At 39.2% G+C, this 16,486-nt stretch overlaps 1 protein-coding gene across 2 annotated transcripts in view; it reads left to right on the top strand.

Annotated features, from left to right (window-relative positions):
* Positions 1–16,486, top strand: part of LOC308185337 (chondroitin sulfate proteoglycan 4-like) — a 38,470-nt gene that overhangs the window by 9,273 nt on the left and 12,711 nt on the right. For both annotated transcript variants that reach the window (XM_080573303.1, XM_080573304.1), the window contains exons 3-7: positions 325–3,891; positions 4,768–5,238; positions 6,164–6,340; positions 11,643–11,841; positions 15,439–15,570. In XM_080573303.1, the coding sequence (XP_080429429.1) occupies positions 325–3,891; positions 4,768–5,238; positions 6,164–6,340; positions 11,643–11,841; positions 15,439–15,570 (4,546 nt within the window). The remainder of the gene's footprint in view (positions 1–324; positions 3,892–4,767; positions 5,239–6,163; positions 6,341–11,642; positions 11,842–15,438; positions 15,571–16,486) is intronic.

Genomic DNA, 16,486 nt, shown 5'->3' with positions numbered 1-16,486 from the left:
TGGTTCCAAATAATAGTTATTCTGCAAGGCAAGTTCTTGAAACATCAGTGTTATAAGGGTTCTCAGGAGTTGTTGGTCCTAGCAGAACTGGACTGTAGTTCATTCCCTCTTCTGCAGTTACCCAAGTCAATTTTGTGATGGCAGGTAAACCCAGACATAATTTTAATGGGATTTCTTTTTTTTTTTTTCCCAATTACATTTAATAAATGATATGCTAAATATGAAAATTTATGAAAATCAACTGTTTAAGTCTATGTGAATATATGATTGTAACAAAATATGACATTGGATTTTGATGTATTTTTAATATTCTGTCTCTTGCAGTTGAGAATTAACTTTGGCATGGGGGAGCGAGTACTGCATTCTCAGCAAAGACCTCAGCTGAATGATTTAGCTTGGCATGTGGTTGAACTGCATCATGAACATGATAATGTCATCTTTGTAGTTGATAAACATGATAGAACAAGTGCAAAAATGCCTGGAATTCTCCATGACTTAAATATTGATCATGGCTTCTATGTAGGTGGTACTAGTGAACTTGACATTCCTTACCTTGTTGGAGAACTGCCCAACTTTCGAGGATGTATTGATGACGTGTCATTTAATCAGCTAGACATCTTGATGCCCCTGAGACCTTCTCCTGGCTTTAAAAGTATTCATGAAGTTTCGGTGGGATGCAGTGATGAATTCTTTGCAGGTGAAGATGAACCCATCAGTTTCTTCAGTTCCAGATCTTACGTTTCTTTCCCGTTGTGGAATGTTGATGGTGAGGGAATCTTGGAGTATGCATTGCAAACCTCAGCTGCACGTGGCTTGCTGCTTTATCATCCTGGACAAGCAGGAGATTTCATTGCAATGGAAATGGAAGATGGATTAATTAAAGCCTGTATTGGAAGACATCAAAGTAGAACCCAGCTTTCCTCTCGTATGCCAGTCAACGATGGTCATTGGCACTATGTGAAGCTGAAATTTAGCACAGAATATTTACAGCTGACATTGGATGAAGAAACTGTGAAAGAATCATTCCCTCTGCAAAGCAAGCTGCTTCTGAAGGGGTCTCTCTTTGTAGGTGGTGTAGATGACAGTACACGATCAGAAGCGATTAAGTTAGAGCTAGCATCAGTGTCTGGGAAATATGCCAGAGGAGGGTCCTTCAAAGGTTGCTTAAGAGACCTAACAGTCAATTCAGAAAAGAAATCACTGAAGAATGTTCTGGTAACAAAGGACATTTCAGCTGGATGTGAAACGGAAAGTGCTTTTAATACAAATCTTTCTTTAGAGATGGCATTAAAATATCCTACTGTGAAAGCAGCCCCAACATTTGCCATTTCTCCTGAAAGCTCTGTCTCACTGGGCCAGGGAGATAAAAGTCACCTTTTAGTTCTGAGTAACTTGATTGTGCTAGAGGGTGGACAAGCTTCACTTGAATCTAAACATATTAAAGTCAACTTAGACTTTCAGAAACTTGGGATCCATCAATCACAAGTTCTTTTTGAAATAAAGGAACCACCCTCACGTGGGAACTTGAAATTGGATATTGAAGCTGTGCAGGAGGTAAATAAATTTACTATGCAGGACCTGTGGCAAGGGAAGGTTCTGTATGTCCATGGTGGCTCTGAGGACACTTACGATCATTTTAATTTCTCCGTTTCTGCCAGCAGCAGAAATACTCTGCCCCTGTATTTGCAAGGAAATGAGCAGTATGTGTTTGGCATTACTATCATTCCAGTAAACGATGCTCCTGAGATCACACTGCCTGAGGGAAACGTACTTCTTCTGTTAGAGAACTCAAAGAAACGTTTGACTAGTGACCTGATAAAAGTTTTAGATAATGATACAGATCCTCTGGACCTCAGTCTTTCAGTTCTTGGAAATATGAATGCAGATGCAGGATTTTTAGAAAATTCAAAGCATCCTGGAAAAGCTATTGCTACTTTTTCTAATGAGGACTTAAGAAAAGGCAGTATTTTCTTTGTTCACACAGGTGTCAAGAACTCGAGGATTGTTCTGAGGGCAAGTGATGGTGAGAAAGTGAGCAACACTGTTGTGTTACGTGTTATGGCAGTTCCTTTGGATTACAAAGTTGTCAGCAGCTCAGGAATAAAGCTGTTGCAGGGTTCTGCAGCTCTGATCACACCTAGGCATCTGGCAGTTGAAACAAATGCCAACCTCCAGGAGCTGGAGATACGGTACGAGATCACAGAGCCGCCCCAGTTTGGGGAAGTCCAAAGGCAGCATTCAAGGGGGGAATGGAAGCAAGTCAGCTCTTTTTCTCAACGCTCTGTTCAGCGCAGCCGTGTGAGATACTGTAGCACTTTCAAAGAAGTTCAGCTGGAAAATGTTACTGACCAATTTAAATTCAAAGTTAGCTTAGGAAACAGAATCGGTGAAGAGTATGTGTTTCCAGTCCAAGTGAAATGGTTAAGGTACAGCTTAGTGAAATATACTCCTCTAGAAATTGAAAAATCAAAAAAGAAGTACTTGAATTCAGATAATCTTTTTGCTGTGCTTGTGGATCTAGAAATACCTGAAGATGAGCTTCATTTTAAACTACTGTCCCTACCAAAGAGTGGACAAATGCTGCTTAATGACCAGCCTTTGAAAAAATATTCAGTCTTTAGCCAGAAAGACATTACTGATCAAAAAGTGGCATATGAATTAATCAGCAGGTACCATGAAGACAAATGTGATTCATTTAAATTCCTCATTTCAACAAAATATCTGGAATCAAATGTCTATGAATTCGAAGTCTGCATCAAATCAGATTTCAGAAACATTATGTTGACTAACAATGGCTTGACTGTTACTGAAGGTGAGGGAGAATTAATAACAAGCACAAAATTGTTTGTGCAAATGCTGGATAATAAAACTTTCAAATATAAAGTTTTAAAGTTTCCTAAGCATGGAAAATTAAAACTCATTAATTTTTCAGGTTCATTTGAGAGTAATGACAATCTCACCACTTTCACTAATGAAGATATAAGTAATAAGCGCCTTATGTATGTGCATGATGATTCTGAGACAGTGTTTGATGAATTTGTTGTCAGAGCTTTCAGTGAAGAATCACGAGAGTGGGCAAACTTTGATCCAGAAGCAGGATCTTTGTCAGTAGAAATTAGATTCAACGTTTCTGTCCAGCTGAAGAATGATGAAAAACCAGTACGTGTAGTTGATAAAGTTTTTAGCGTAGTGAGAAATGGTCAGCGATTGTTAACTTTGGCAGATCTTTGCTATCACGATCCTGATTCTGACTTTGAAGATGGACAGTTGCTGTACACTAGACGTGGCATTTCCAATGGGGATTTGGTGCTAACAAATGATACATTGCACAGACTCTACCAATTCAGGCAAGCAGACCTGGAGCAAAAGCAAGTCCTGTTTATACACCGTGGTGCAGATTTTGGGCGTTTTGTGCTCTTTGTGACAGATGGCAAGCACTATACATCTTTTCTTCTAGAAGTTAATGCCACTGATCCTTATGTTAGGTTGGCAAATAATACGGGCCTGTTGGTTCAAAAAGGAAAAGAAGAAATTGTTACAACAGCTAACCTAAGTGCTGTTACAAACCAAGACATCAGAAATGATCATGAGATTACCTACAAGATAACCACGTTCCCAAAATATGGAAGAATATGTGTAAATAATTTAATGACAGATTACTTTACTCAACTTGATCTGATAAAGGGATATGTGACCTACAGGCATGATGACAGCAACAACCTTATTGACACATTTAACTTTACAGTCCATGCTAAAGATGTCCTTCTGGATGCTGGTGTACATGTTCGCATGTATTTGGAAAGTCATCAATGGCCACCCAGGATTGTGAACAATAACAATCTCTTAGTTGAAGAAGGAAAACCAGTTAAAATCAGTAAAGGAAAACTGCAAGTAAGTTAACTGTATTAAGTTAGTTAACTGTGTTGTCCATTTCTCCAATCTTGTAGTGAGTTTTCTTCTCTCCTTTCTCAGCCATTGCAGTCTGTACTCTCTCTGTTCACCAAAACTGTCTTTAGTTTTTAACTTTTTTTGTTTTCACTAACTTGTCTTTGTTCTGGATGGTTGATTCTGTAAGGAAACTGACACTAGGTAGCTTCCATTCCTAGGAAAGAAATCCAGTTATGTTAAAGAAAGAGAAGGACTGACTGTATTCTTTGACTCTGTTACATACTGGTGCTTGAGAAAGTTAAGATTTGTAGATGCTTTACTTGTGTATTTGCTTTAGTTGTGGCAACTATTTGTATGCATGTTCATTAGTTGAACTGGTGGGATATGCCAAAGAAGAAAGGATTTCGTTTCATTCAGTTTGGAGCTATCCCCATTAACATGGAGGATTGGATATAAGATTTTAAAAATATGAAATCATTAAGAGATTGTATTTTGTTGGTTAATACTTTCCTCCCTATTGTTTGCATGTAGCCTTACAGTAACCACCACGAGGGGGCTGCTGCAGCACATTGCTGTGCTGGCTGAGGTCTTCATTTCAAGCAGGAGTCTACAGGTCTTGGGCAATTAGTTAATTACACAGTGTGTTCTTTCAAAATCTACAAAACATATTCAGAGTTACGAAACACTCCCATGCCATTTAACGCATGTGTACTTGAAGAATTTTTATATATTAGAAATGTGCAGATATACCTGTAACCAAACTAAGGATGCCAATTAATTAGGTAGACAATCCCAGTGTTAAAAATGAGAAATTCGGAAGATAAATAATTTCTCGTGTTTCCATTTAAATAATCTTGGGGTGTGTTTTTCAAATTTAAGGTTGCTCATGAAAACAGCTCTTCGTCTGAGATTGTGTTCACAGTAAGACGGCTTCCAGTACATGGATACATTCGGAAATTTTCATCAGAAGGAAGTTATCTCGGTGCCGACCAAAAGCCAGTTCTGACCTTCACACAGCAAGACGTTGATGAGGGCAAGGTTCAGTATGTGCAGACAGTTTCTGACCAACTAAATGACCATTTTTCTCTGGATGCGACCAATGGTGTCCAAACAGTGAGTGGAATAGAAATATCTGTCGACATCATTCCCAGAGTGATTCCCTTGGAAGTACAGAACTTCACAGTAATTGAAGGTGGCTCAAAAGCCCTGGTGGAAGACTATCTAAAAATTTCCAGTAGACACTTTGCAGGACTCAGCTGTGAATTTATTTTAGTTGAGCAGCCAAAGCATGGGTATATTGAAAATTCTCGTGTTCCTGGAATAAAGTTAACCAAATTTAGCAGAAAACAGGTAATGCATTTAGATTCACTGTGCTGTAGTAGCGATTCTTGTTTGTTTGTATTGCTAAATGTGAATTTTTGTCTCAGGTGGGAGGGTTCACAGAATCACAGAATCACAGAATCGTCTAGGTTGGAAGAGACCTCCAAGATCACCCAGTCCAACCTCTGCCCTAACACTAACAAGACCTCCACTAAACCATATCACTAAGGGCTACATCTAAACGTCTCTTAAAGACCTCCAGGGATGGCGACTCAACCACTTCCCTGGGCAGTCCATTCCAATGCCTAACAGTTCGGTGGGAGGTGGTGAGATGCATGAGTTTGAGCTTTGTTTTTGTACCAGAGATAGTGCTGCAGTTGCTCTCTTGTCAATTTGAGTAGAGAGGTAGGTGGCCAGTTTTAGTGCTTCACTCCCTTGTGTGCCACTGGTCACACATACTGGTGTGCCATAATCATAAGAAAACAATGAGCAGCTCACACTAGGTAAAAGATGTTGGAACTCTGGAAGCCTAAGGCAGGCAGTGAGTACATCTTGGAAAAAGCTGACCAGAGGAAATGGTATGTAGATTGAACAAGGAGGGAAGTGGAAACAATATGTATATTTTTAAAGTTATTTCTTTGCTCACAGAGAATGTGTATATAATAAGCTAATTTTCAGTTTGTTAGTTCTAAGAAGCAAAACTATATAATAAGTTACCATCTGTTACTACTCACTATTTTCAGTTTATGACTCCAAGGAAATGTTGTGGTAAACACAGTGGGATTGGATTTTCCGTTTTTCCTTGAAGGCGAGTGCAAATGAATTCTTGGAAGTCATAAAAAGTTGAGGCTGTAAATCCAGATGGGCATGAATAGATTTACATGCTTATTTTTTTTTTAATGTCACATTCATTTTTTTTTAGCTTCCTCATTTTTCAGTTTGTTATATTTTTCAGGTGGAACAAGAATTAATCTACTATATTCATGATGACAGTGAGGAGCTGACGGACAATTTTACTGTTATAGTAAATAATACAGAATTGTGGAAACAAAGCTTGCCCCAGACTGTGTTTGTAACAGTTAAAGCAGTAAATGATGAAGCTCCTGTTATAAAAGTTAACAGAATTCTTCAGGTATGTTTGTCACCATTTTAAAATGTTGATTTCTAATCTGGTATCATTGAATTTACTTTCATTAGCAGAATGTGACGTTTGCATCGCTTGGAATTTTCAGTGCAATAGTATTGGAATATTCATTGGAATGCAGTCCTGGGATTTAAATCAAATAGTTTTAATGAAGGGATACAGTACATGGATAATTTGTGTTTAGGGTGAAGAATGAGGAATGTTTAGGGGAGGTCATGAGGAATGTTTTCTGATGCTGTAGTGTAAAGTAGACTAAGTTTATCTAGAGGACCCACTGAGCTTTTTTGTAACTTTAAGGATACATGAAGTCTCTTGGGCTAACAGAGGGCTTTTGGGGTTGGGCAGCTCGTACCTTGAGCAATGCTGTATTTCCATGTTCTTCGCTAGGGTGTCTTCAGGGCCGTTAATAAAGACAGCTAAGAAAAGTACCAAGAGTACTGATAATGAGTACAAACATCTTACTGTTGCCTTTGCATGGCTTCCAGCTCCTGTGCATCTTGCTATTAAATATACTGAAGGGCCAGACCTGCTGAGGTCTGAGGAGCAACCTGCTGTTGCTCTTCCCTGAACCCCCAGTGGGACAGAACAGGAGAAGAGAATAGCATTCTCACTTGCACATCATTAGATAATTGACTACACGTTGGGTATTCCTGATACAGAACAGGAATGTTCCCTTAGTAAGACTTTCACAGACTTTAAAAAAGTTCTAATTATGTAATAACACAATGCAGTCAGTGAAAATCTAGGCTGGTAGAGGTCACTGAGGTATTATTGCAGACACTGAAGCTATTATTGTTTGATATGGTGAGGTAAAAAAAGCATGTGATAACTTGTTTCTAGTTCTTCCCCCTGCCAATTACTGAAGAAAATTATAAAATTGTAGGCTGATGCTACGTTTTTTGCTCTTAAAAACCATATCTAGCTTTTTAATCTTCTGGTCATGAAAAAAGTCACTACTGTCACTTCAATGCTTTTTTGGTTTTGTTTTCTTTCGTTTTTGCTCTTTTGTTCTTTTATCCTCTCATTCTTCCTCATCCCCCTTTCTCTCCCCTTCCCCATCAGGTTATTTTGAGGCTGCGTCATTCCCAGTGCTGCAGTTTAAAAATTGGTGGCACCTAAAACAAACATTTAATTTTACATGTTTAGTCACGTGTTCCTTAGATAGAATGGATTACTGTGGAGATGACCATAGCTTTGAGTTGTGTATGTAGCATTTTTGCAGGAGAAAAGATGTAATTTTTAAGCAGTGATAGTGGTAATACCGTGCATCTTCACAGTGATGGCAGCAAGCCTGTGATAAGCTGCAGATGCCCACAACACAGGACACCCTACCCTATGCAGACAGTGCCGGTAGAAGGGCAAACTGTCTTCGCAAGCATTCAAGTGGTAAAGTAAAATCTTCCTTGGTTAAATTAATCACATTTGTACTCGGTAGATATCAGCACAGCACATGGTAATGTTTAGTAGCAGACAAGGGGGATATATGTCAGTCTGATCTCTTTCTGTGTCTCCCCTCCGGTACAGTGCAGGCTTTGAACTGCCGTCTGTTCAGAGCACTGAGCCCGTGTACTGCACTGCAGTGCATCCTGTGGCTTTTTCTAAAAATGGCTTTTAAGTCCAGGCTTCACAAGAACAATGGTAACACAGCCAAACTTAGCCAAAGCTGGTCCTCTCTGCTGTGCAGGCAGTTTGCAAATCCAAAGCCATGATGTTGCCTTTGTGCCTGTGGCTCTGCTGGTCATGCGTAAGCTTTTGCTGAGAAATAAGCTTTAGTTTTGTTATGAGTGTGTACTAGTAACACACATGTTGGATTTGTGTGCACGCTGAAATAAAGGTGGCAGTTGAGTTACGTACTGGGAGGAATACGCTAAAATCATCCTTCTTCAAAGCAACCTTGCACATCCCAAATAGGTGGGAGAAAATGGATTTCCCATAGTGCTGCTAAATACTGAGATGAGCTGGGCATTCCTGTGTAGGGTGGTACTTGGTGGCCTGATGTTCTAGCCAAGCCGACTCTGCTCCTCAAGGACACTGCTAGCAGTGAATGAATGCTGAATAATAAACTGTGCATTGCTTTCAAAAAGGCAGTACTTCTGGGCATCTATAACATCCCTTATTCAAACCACTGCGTCACAGAAGCACAGAATCATCTAGGTTGGAAGAGACCTCCAAGATCACCCAGTCAACCTCTGCCCTAATACTAACAAGACCTCCACTAAACCATATCACTAAGGGCTACATCTAAACGTCTTTTAAAGACCTCCAGGGATGGTGACTCAACCACCTCCCTGGGCAGCCCATTCCAATGCCTAACAACCCTTTCAGTAAAGAAGTTCTTCCCAATATCCAACCTAAACCTCCCCTGGCACAACTTTAGCCCATTCCCCCTCGTCCTGTCACCAGGCACGTGGGAGAACAGACCAACCCCCACCTCGCTACAGCCTCCTTTAAGGTAACTGTAGAGAGCGATGAGGTCACCCCTGAGCCTCCTCTTCAACCATTGTATATGTTGAGGTTATGAACACCACAAAGGGTTTTAGAAGGACACACAACCAAATATTTTTGGGGTTGTTTATGGTATTCTTTAGGAAGTGAAAGTAATTTATTTATTTTTTTCCTTTGGCTGAGAATTTATGACATGCTGAAGTATTTACATTAACATAACATACGAGATACAGAAAGTTTTATTCTAGTGAAAGCTTTTGTTGTGCGTGCTACTAATCCTTGCATTTATTTTATAGCTTTTCCATTAAAGCAATAAATGCTTGTGGGATTCATATACAGCAATTTATACATCATCTCCTAAAATTCTGGTTGGTTGTATTGTTGTTTTTATGTTCTGTTTGTTTGCTGTAGTGGGGATGGGAAAGGGTAAGATAATCAGCATCCTGGCCTTATTTGCTCCATTTATTTCTGCATTTAAGCATATTTATCAGTAGTGATGCTCTGAAATGACTGCATCATCTTGTTGCCACAAGAGGGCCATATTTTCCTAATAATAGATTTGTTTTAAAAAAAATCAAACACTGATATTTTTTTCTTTTCTTTTCTTTAAATCATTCACGTAGTAGAGTTTTAAAATGGCTGTGAATACAGAGTGTCTGGTGGAGTATGTAGCATGGAAGGAATAACTGATAAGCTGAATGCTCTAAGCAGAGCAGAACAGATCATTTCCCAGCGGGCAGGGTCATGAGCCTTTTTTTGGACCAGGTCTGTGGAATGTGTTAGGCAAATGCACAATTAGTGTATTGCTACATCCTAGAAGTTCAGATACAGTTTTCGTGGTGCTCTTCAAGGAGGACTTGATCCCAGATGTGGAAAATTAGCCACTTGCACAGTATTTGCAGCACTCTGAGTGTCCACTTCCCTGCAGCCCTTTCCAGCTCTTGTATCTCCTTTCATTCCTTGAGGATCATGTTACAGGTCACAGAGGACCTCAGCATGTACAGTACTTTAAAAAGCATTGTGTGTTAGTGTGCTGGAACAATTGAAATAAACACTGGCTTTATAGGAAAAAAAAGCTGAATTTTTCCTTTAATAAGAGATTTTTTTTCGAACTTACATTTAACCCGAGTCATATGTAATAATATTTGCGTGGTTGTTTCTTATGCTTTTGCATATTCTGTATGTGACGTCTTATTTTCTGTGCGGAATAGTCTGAATTGAGTGCTACTGGCATGAGTCAAAAGTGTCTTGTTATGAAACTAGTGACACTGATGTACTCATTTGGTGCTGCTTTTGGTCAATCAGCCTTTGCTTAGTTCTCATCCTGTGTTTTCACAGGTGGCATCTTCTATCAAACTTAGATACTAGTAATTGCATTTCAGAGAAATACATATTTCAAGGGAGAAAACAATTTCCTGGTTGCAAGATGTTTTCTACTACAAAATGTAACACATACGTTTCCAAACTTATTTTCCTAATTAGAAAATATGTAATTTCATCTTAGTATCTCTTCTCCTGTGGAACATTTTTTGTGACACAATCTAGGCCAAAATCTTTCTTCTATTGAAGTGTCATGGAAAAAATCCCAGTGCGTTTAAAAAAAAAGCCCACAGGGTTTCATCCATAGTTTTTATTAAAAAGTAATATTGATACTTAAGGAAAAATCTGACTGATGATTTTGTTTCTGGCAGAAGTAAAATGCCCTTTTTTCAAGGATCACATTTCCTCTTTAATCACTTGGTATGATGTTTCTACCAAATATTTGTTATGTGAGGCCCTATGAAGACAGAGAGGAATGATGCAGTATGTGTTTTGAACCTCAGTATAAGTTTTTTAAAGGCTCAGACTTTTAAGATTATACACTGTGATATGAACTCTGAATAGAAAGAATTGACATGGACATTCTGAATATTTAGAAATTTTACTTCATTTCGAGACAAATACATATTGTCCTTTGTTAGACTTAGTACTTTTGTGTATATTCTAACTATATACAGAAGAGATGAAGAGTAAAGTGAGCTGTTGCTTATCGTTTCCAAATAAGAAATGATCTAGTGAGATGTGAATGAAGCTGAAACATCAGTTCTTTCTGCTCCAAAAAAAGGATCTGTCAGTTTGTATGTATCTTAAGCTAAAAAAAAAAAAAGAAGCATGTTGATTTGCTAGAAATAAGTACTAGGTTTTGTAGCATCTTCCCAAATACTAGTTATTTATTTTATCTGTCTGCATGACCTCGCAAAGTGCTAAGCAGCTGTTAGAGGTGATGGTTCTTTCCTCTGCCACGAGACTGAGCATCCCTGTGGTTTGGTACACTAAAAAAGGGCTTTTAGTGCACAGTTAAAAGGAAATAATGCAGCAACAAGTGTTCCATTTGTATTAGAGATTGTGCTGTCCTTGGACTGTTTTTCTTTCTTCTTTTTTTGCTAGTGAAAGCGGAGTGTATTGAATGCTGTGACTGCTGTGAAGTACATGACTCCAATATTCATGTGTATGTGTTGGATGGGAACTCCTTGACTCAGTTATCAAAATACAATTTTGCTATGTTTGTAAGAGTTTGGGTAGTGCTTGACAAATAGTGCGCTTGTGCTTCAGCTTTCAAAAACCGAAACTGATGGAGTGTATGTTTGCTTGTCTTATTTTGTGATCTTGTTTTCTGAAAACCACATGCCAGCATTAACCATTCCAGTCCATAATCAGAAATTTGGATGGACAGTAAGGAAATCTGTCATAGCTGCTAGTGCTGTACAGCATAAATCTTTATTCTTTTTTTTTTTTTTTTTGTCTTCTGTGTTTCATTTGCATGCATTTCTTATTCTTTATTTTTTATTTATTTTTGTTTTTCTAGGTCTGGGTGGGCTCAGTCACAGAAATAACTGCTGATGACCTCTATGCAGAAGATAAGGACTCCTCACCATCAGAACTGATATATTCAATTACTCCACCTAGCAATGGGCACTTGGCTCTGAAGGATTCTCCAAACAAGAGCATCCTTAGTTTTACTCAGGCTCATATAATGGAAGGGCAGCTGTTATTTGTACACAATGGTATGTAGTTTCAAAAAATACCACCTGTTGACAGTATAATGCTCCTATTCAGTCCATTTGTGTTTGTAATCCTTTGAGAATCTCCTTGTCATGTCACGAAAATCTCAGACTGCTAGTTATGTGATACATGGTCTCACAACCTAGACAGGAAGTGTCTCATACACTTAAACGTATGCTCACCAAGAAAGCCTGGTGTTCTGTTGGAAGAAGTACTAGTGGTTCAGTTGGTAGCAGTCTTCTCACTGAACCCTTTGTCTGCACTAAGGGAACATCACCATGCAGCTTTCAGAGATATAAAATCAATGTTTTTGACCATTGTCATTGAGAATCATGTGATTTTTTTATATTTTTATTTTTGACTTGGTGCACTGCTGAGTTATTCATGGACTGGTAGTCTCTCAGATACATGTCACAGTACCCTCATGTTCCTAAGGAGCTCAAGGCAATAAAGTCATGGCTCACCGGGGTAATGTGAACCTCCCTTCACTCTGTGAATGAAATCAGCTTTAACCATTGACTCTTTTACGCCAGTGGTAAGAGCTAGAGATTGGGTAATTTATGCTGCTGCTACAGAAAGAATGTGTGGACCGTATGAAAGAAGTCAGAGTAGCCTCCTGGATCCTTAAGTGGCAGGCAGTGCTTAGAAGCTGCAGGAATGAACATCCCAGGGGGGTTCCAGTCTGAGGAACACATGGGGCTTTTATGAGGCAGTAGCTGCTATTCTCCTGGCCCAGCTCTATTACTGTATTGTACCAGCTGGAAGGAGGAGAAAGGAGGTGCTAGAGAAGGAATAAACCATTCTGCTGTGGGCAAGGAGATGTGGGCAAGAGGTCCAGAACTGCCTCACCAGCCCTCGGGGGAGCTGGAATTACCTCCAGGGCTCCCTTGGGTCCCGCAGTCACTTTCAGGTCTGTGTTGTGGCTCCATGAGGCTTGCTGCAGGTTAAAGTGCTCTGAAGTGCTCTTCCAGTGCAGTATCTTGCTGAGTGCATATGTGTTGTTGAGGTTGCTTTACAAGCAGCTGTTGGTGAGCTGTTACTATCCTACTCAAATAATTTGGTCAGGAGATGAAAGGTCAAGAACATAGCAAAAGTGAGCCAAGCTGTTTATGTTGTTCCAAGAGAGGCTTTGATATGTAAAAACCTCAGTGGTGGTAGGAAGATGGTAGCCTGAGTGTGAGGAAATGAATTCACTCTGTGTTCCAGAAAGGGTGAATGCACATCTGTAGCCTTAGGAAGTGAATCTTGATTAACAAAAGTAAAAACAATAGCAAATTTCATTTTTCAGTGAGTGGGAGTGTGGGATGTACAGTAAATTTGAAATGTAAAATTTCCCAGGTCATGCATCAGCTCTTGCAGCTGCTCTGGCAGCATCATCACCTTCAGTGTTTCAGAAAGCACTCTTGACATTTCGCTTCTTTTCCTTCCTCAGTCTGCAATTTTCTTTCCTCCTTCAACCTGGACTGTTGTTGTAAGTGTGCTTGCTATGCTAATCTTATTCCCAGCCTTGTCCTGGAGCCTTCCCTTACCTGTTGGTGTCACGATGCTTCTTAACCTCCTTTTCAGCTGCTCTGTCCCTCACCTTCAGTCTTCTGTTGCCTATGAGCTTCCTTGGCTCCTCCTTGGCCCATTTCATGTTCTCCACAGCCTGGCTTCTACTTTTCCTACTCACTGTGAGCCTTTCCAAGGGGAAGAGCAGCAGCATCTCGGTTGACTGGCTCTTCAACCCACTGGCATTGCTTGCTCCAGCTGTCAGAGGGCTTTTTTAACTGTACATGGCACTGACTCTCTATCCTCAGGGTCTTTTACAGTACAAAAGAAAGATTGCTTTTATGCCTTTAACATTAGTCTTCATAAATTTTTCCCTTCATCTTTGCTGCCTTGTGAATTACATTAAGCTGCTTATTGTCTTCTGTGAGTTTCAAATCTGCCCCTTTGTTCTTAGGTTTTCCCCTTAAATCTTTTGCTTGCTATTGCATAATGCAGAACCAGATCATACCTTTCCTTTTCTGTACCACTCTTTCAGTGTGAGAATGCCTTCCCTTTTCCACCCTTGCTTCCCTCCAGGGTGATCCCATCCAGCTTTTGCAGTTTGGGGTCAGCCCTTAAACCCTGCTGCTGTTTTTTCTTAGGGCAGAACTGAACTGACCTCTTGTGAGTTCTGAAGCCTCAGTGTCTTCTCAGTGCAGTTTTTACAACACTCATTCTGGTGTCCTTTTTATCACCTCTGATCAGATATCCCTTTAAAAATTAATTGTGTTAAAACAATACATGCTCCGCCCTAGCAGCAGGATTTAGTTCTCTTCCTGACTCTGTCAATGACAAAATGTCTGATTGTGTCAATCAGACAGTTGCTCTACATTAGCCAAAAAAACAAGTGAAGCTGAGTAAGCCTTTTTCGACCAACTTGAGGCAATTAGTAGACTCTTAAGTGCCTCTTTAAATGTGCAACTGCTTGTACATTTTTATAAGAAGAAAACATTAGAGAATAAAGACTTTAAAAATAAGAAAACGATATGGCATGATTTTTCAGAGCTGCTTTGGTGCCTGGCTGAATATAAGAGCATTGCCTAGGGGAGTTGTGAACTATAATCTTAGAACCCACATTTGATTCTTCTGATAGGTTAATTTAGAGTTAGGCAAGGAGTTCTGATCTTTAAATTGAAATACGTGGCAACATTTCACTTTCAGGATACATATTCATGTGGCAATATCTCGTAGCTACATTAGGCAAAACAAGCAGGAGGGTAATGGTAACCATTTGCAACTGTTAATATTTTAATTTTTCATTCTCTCTTTCTACCTAATTAAACACTCTGGGCACCGTCAACATAAAGCCAGTCTTAGGAAGCACTATACACCTCAGTAAGTCAGTTTTGAAAGATGCACTTTTACGGGAATCTGCCCAGTCTCCTGGAGGTATTTTGCCATTACTGTGTGCCAAAGTACATATAGGTCCTAAGATTAAAGAAAAAAATGTGCATTTATTATGAGTAAACATAACCTCTGAAATAATTTAAGCTGTGACAACATATCCTATTCAACAAAGCTGAAGGAGAGCAAAGAAGCAAAGGAAACAACCTGTGATTTGATCCAGTCCTTTAAATGTAAATTGAGATGAAAGAATATTCTGGTAGTTTTTCTCCCCAAATTACTTTTATGCCAAAAACGACTGCTTAAGTGCTTGGGCCCTTCCTAAGATGTAAAAAGAGGAGAGAATTTGGGAGACAGTGTCTCTCCAAATTTAACTGGGTATCGTGTCTGCTGAGGTCAGTGAGGGAAAAAGGGAAGGGGCACTCTGCTTATTTGTAGCTGTGTTATATATGGCTTTCAGTGTAAGTAATAGCCAGTAGTTCTTCATTGGTGTGCTGTTCTCTGCATTATGAATTTATGTAATTCTAGTTAAGATACAAAATTGCTGATCAAAAACTGCTTTAGAAGGACTAGGGATTTATTCCACTTGTAGCCTACAGCAAAAGGTGTCCAGTGTGCATGTGTTTGGATGAAAAATAGAAAAATAAAAAAATAAATATAAATATAATTAAAAAAAAGAAAATAAGATTAAAAAATAAATAAATTTATGTTTTTGTTATCTACAGGAGCAATGTCTGGAGGCTTCAACTTTCAGGTAACAGACGGCTTGAACTTTGCACCACGACAGATTTTTAGCATCACAGCTCGGACTTTAGTCATTAGTCTTGAAGTGAACAAAGGACTCGGAGTCTTTCCAGGTCTGTGTTTAACACCCTATCATGATTTCGTGCACTTGATAAAATTACATAGGTGACCATGTATAGCTGCACTTGGAAAAAATCTATCTCTGTGTTTTTTAAAAGAACAGTTATGTTGTCTCAAATGTTTTTATTTTACGGTCTTTACATTTTTGATATGCCTGTGTGCTTGGGGTGATGGAATTTGGCAGTAAAATATATAAGCACAGTGTGACAATAAACACTGTCTGCCTAAGCTCTCAACATTCCTCATTCAGATTAAAAGCTCTATATAATATTCATAGAATTAGAGGTGCAAAGTGCTGCTTAGAGTATTCAGGCTGCTTTAGGTGGTTGGGATTTTTGCCTGGCAAAAGCAGTGAAGCTTGTGTCCATTGAACTCTGAATAGCACACTTAAGCTCACCAGGTTTCTAGTTCACTTTCTTACTGTTTGAGCAGAGTTACGGAGAGCAGTGGAGACTCGCTGGTGGAGCAGAGGGTTTGAACAATTTTAATTTGTATTCATGCATTTGCAACAAGCTGTATCAGCAGCTAAGTAGTATGTTTAAAGAAGTTGTACTCCTTCCTGCAGGAGTTGATGAATACGGAGATTCTCACCAGAGCCATATATTGCTTTGCATTAGCAAGAGTAATCCCTCATTGAGTTAGTAATCTAACATTAATTGCAGAATTAAAGGAGAAAGAAAGATTAGCCTTCTCTCAGTAACATCTTGTATCACACTTCATGTTTGTGCTGCCTTCTTTTTTCTCTGAACATTGTTCATACAGCCAGAGGGAGATGGGAAAGCTCTATAGGTACTAATCTGTGTCTTATTTATTAATTTCATGCAGAAGAGGATCACGTCAGTTTCTAAGACTTCCTGAACATAAACTGCATAAACAAAGGCTTGCAGCAAAAGCTATTTAAACACAGGC

The sequence above is a fragment of the Anser brachyrhynchus genome (assembly GCF_964034855.1).
Source record: "Anser brachyrhynchus genome assembly, chromosome: Z".
Taxonomy (NCBI): Eukaryota; Metazoa; Chordata; class Aves; order Anseriformes; family Anatidae; genus Anser; species Anser brachyrhynchus.
The sequence above is the reverse complement of the archived record's forward strand: the minus strand, read 5'-3'. Positions and strand labels throughout refer to the sequence as shown.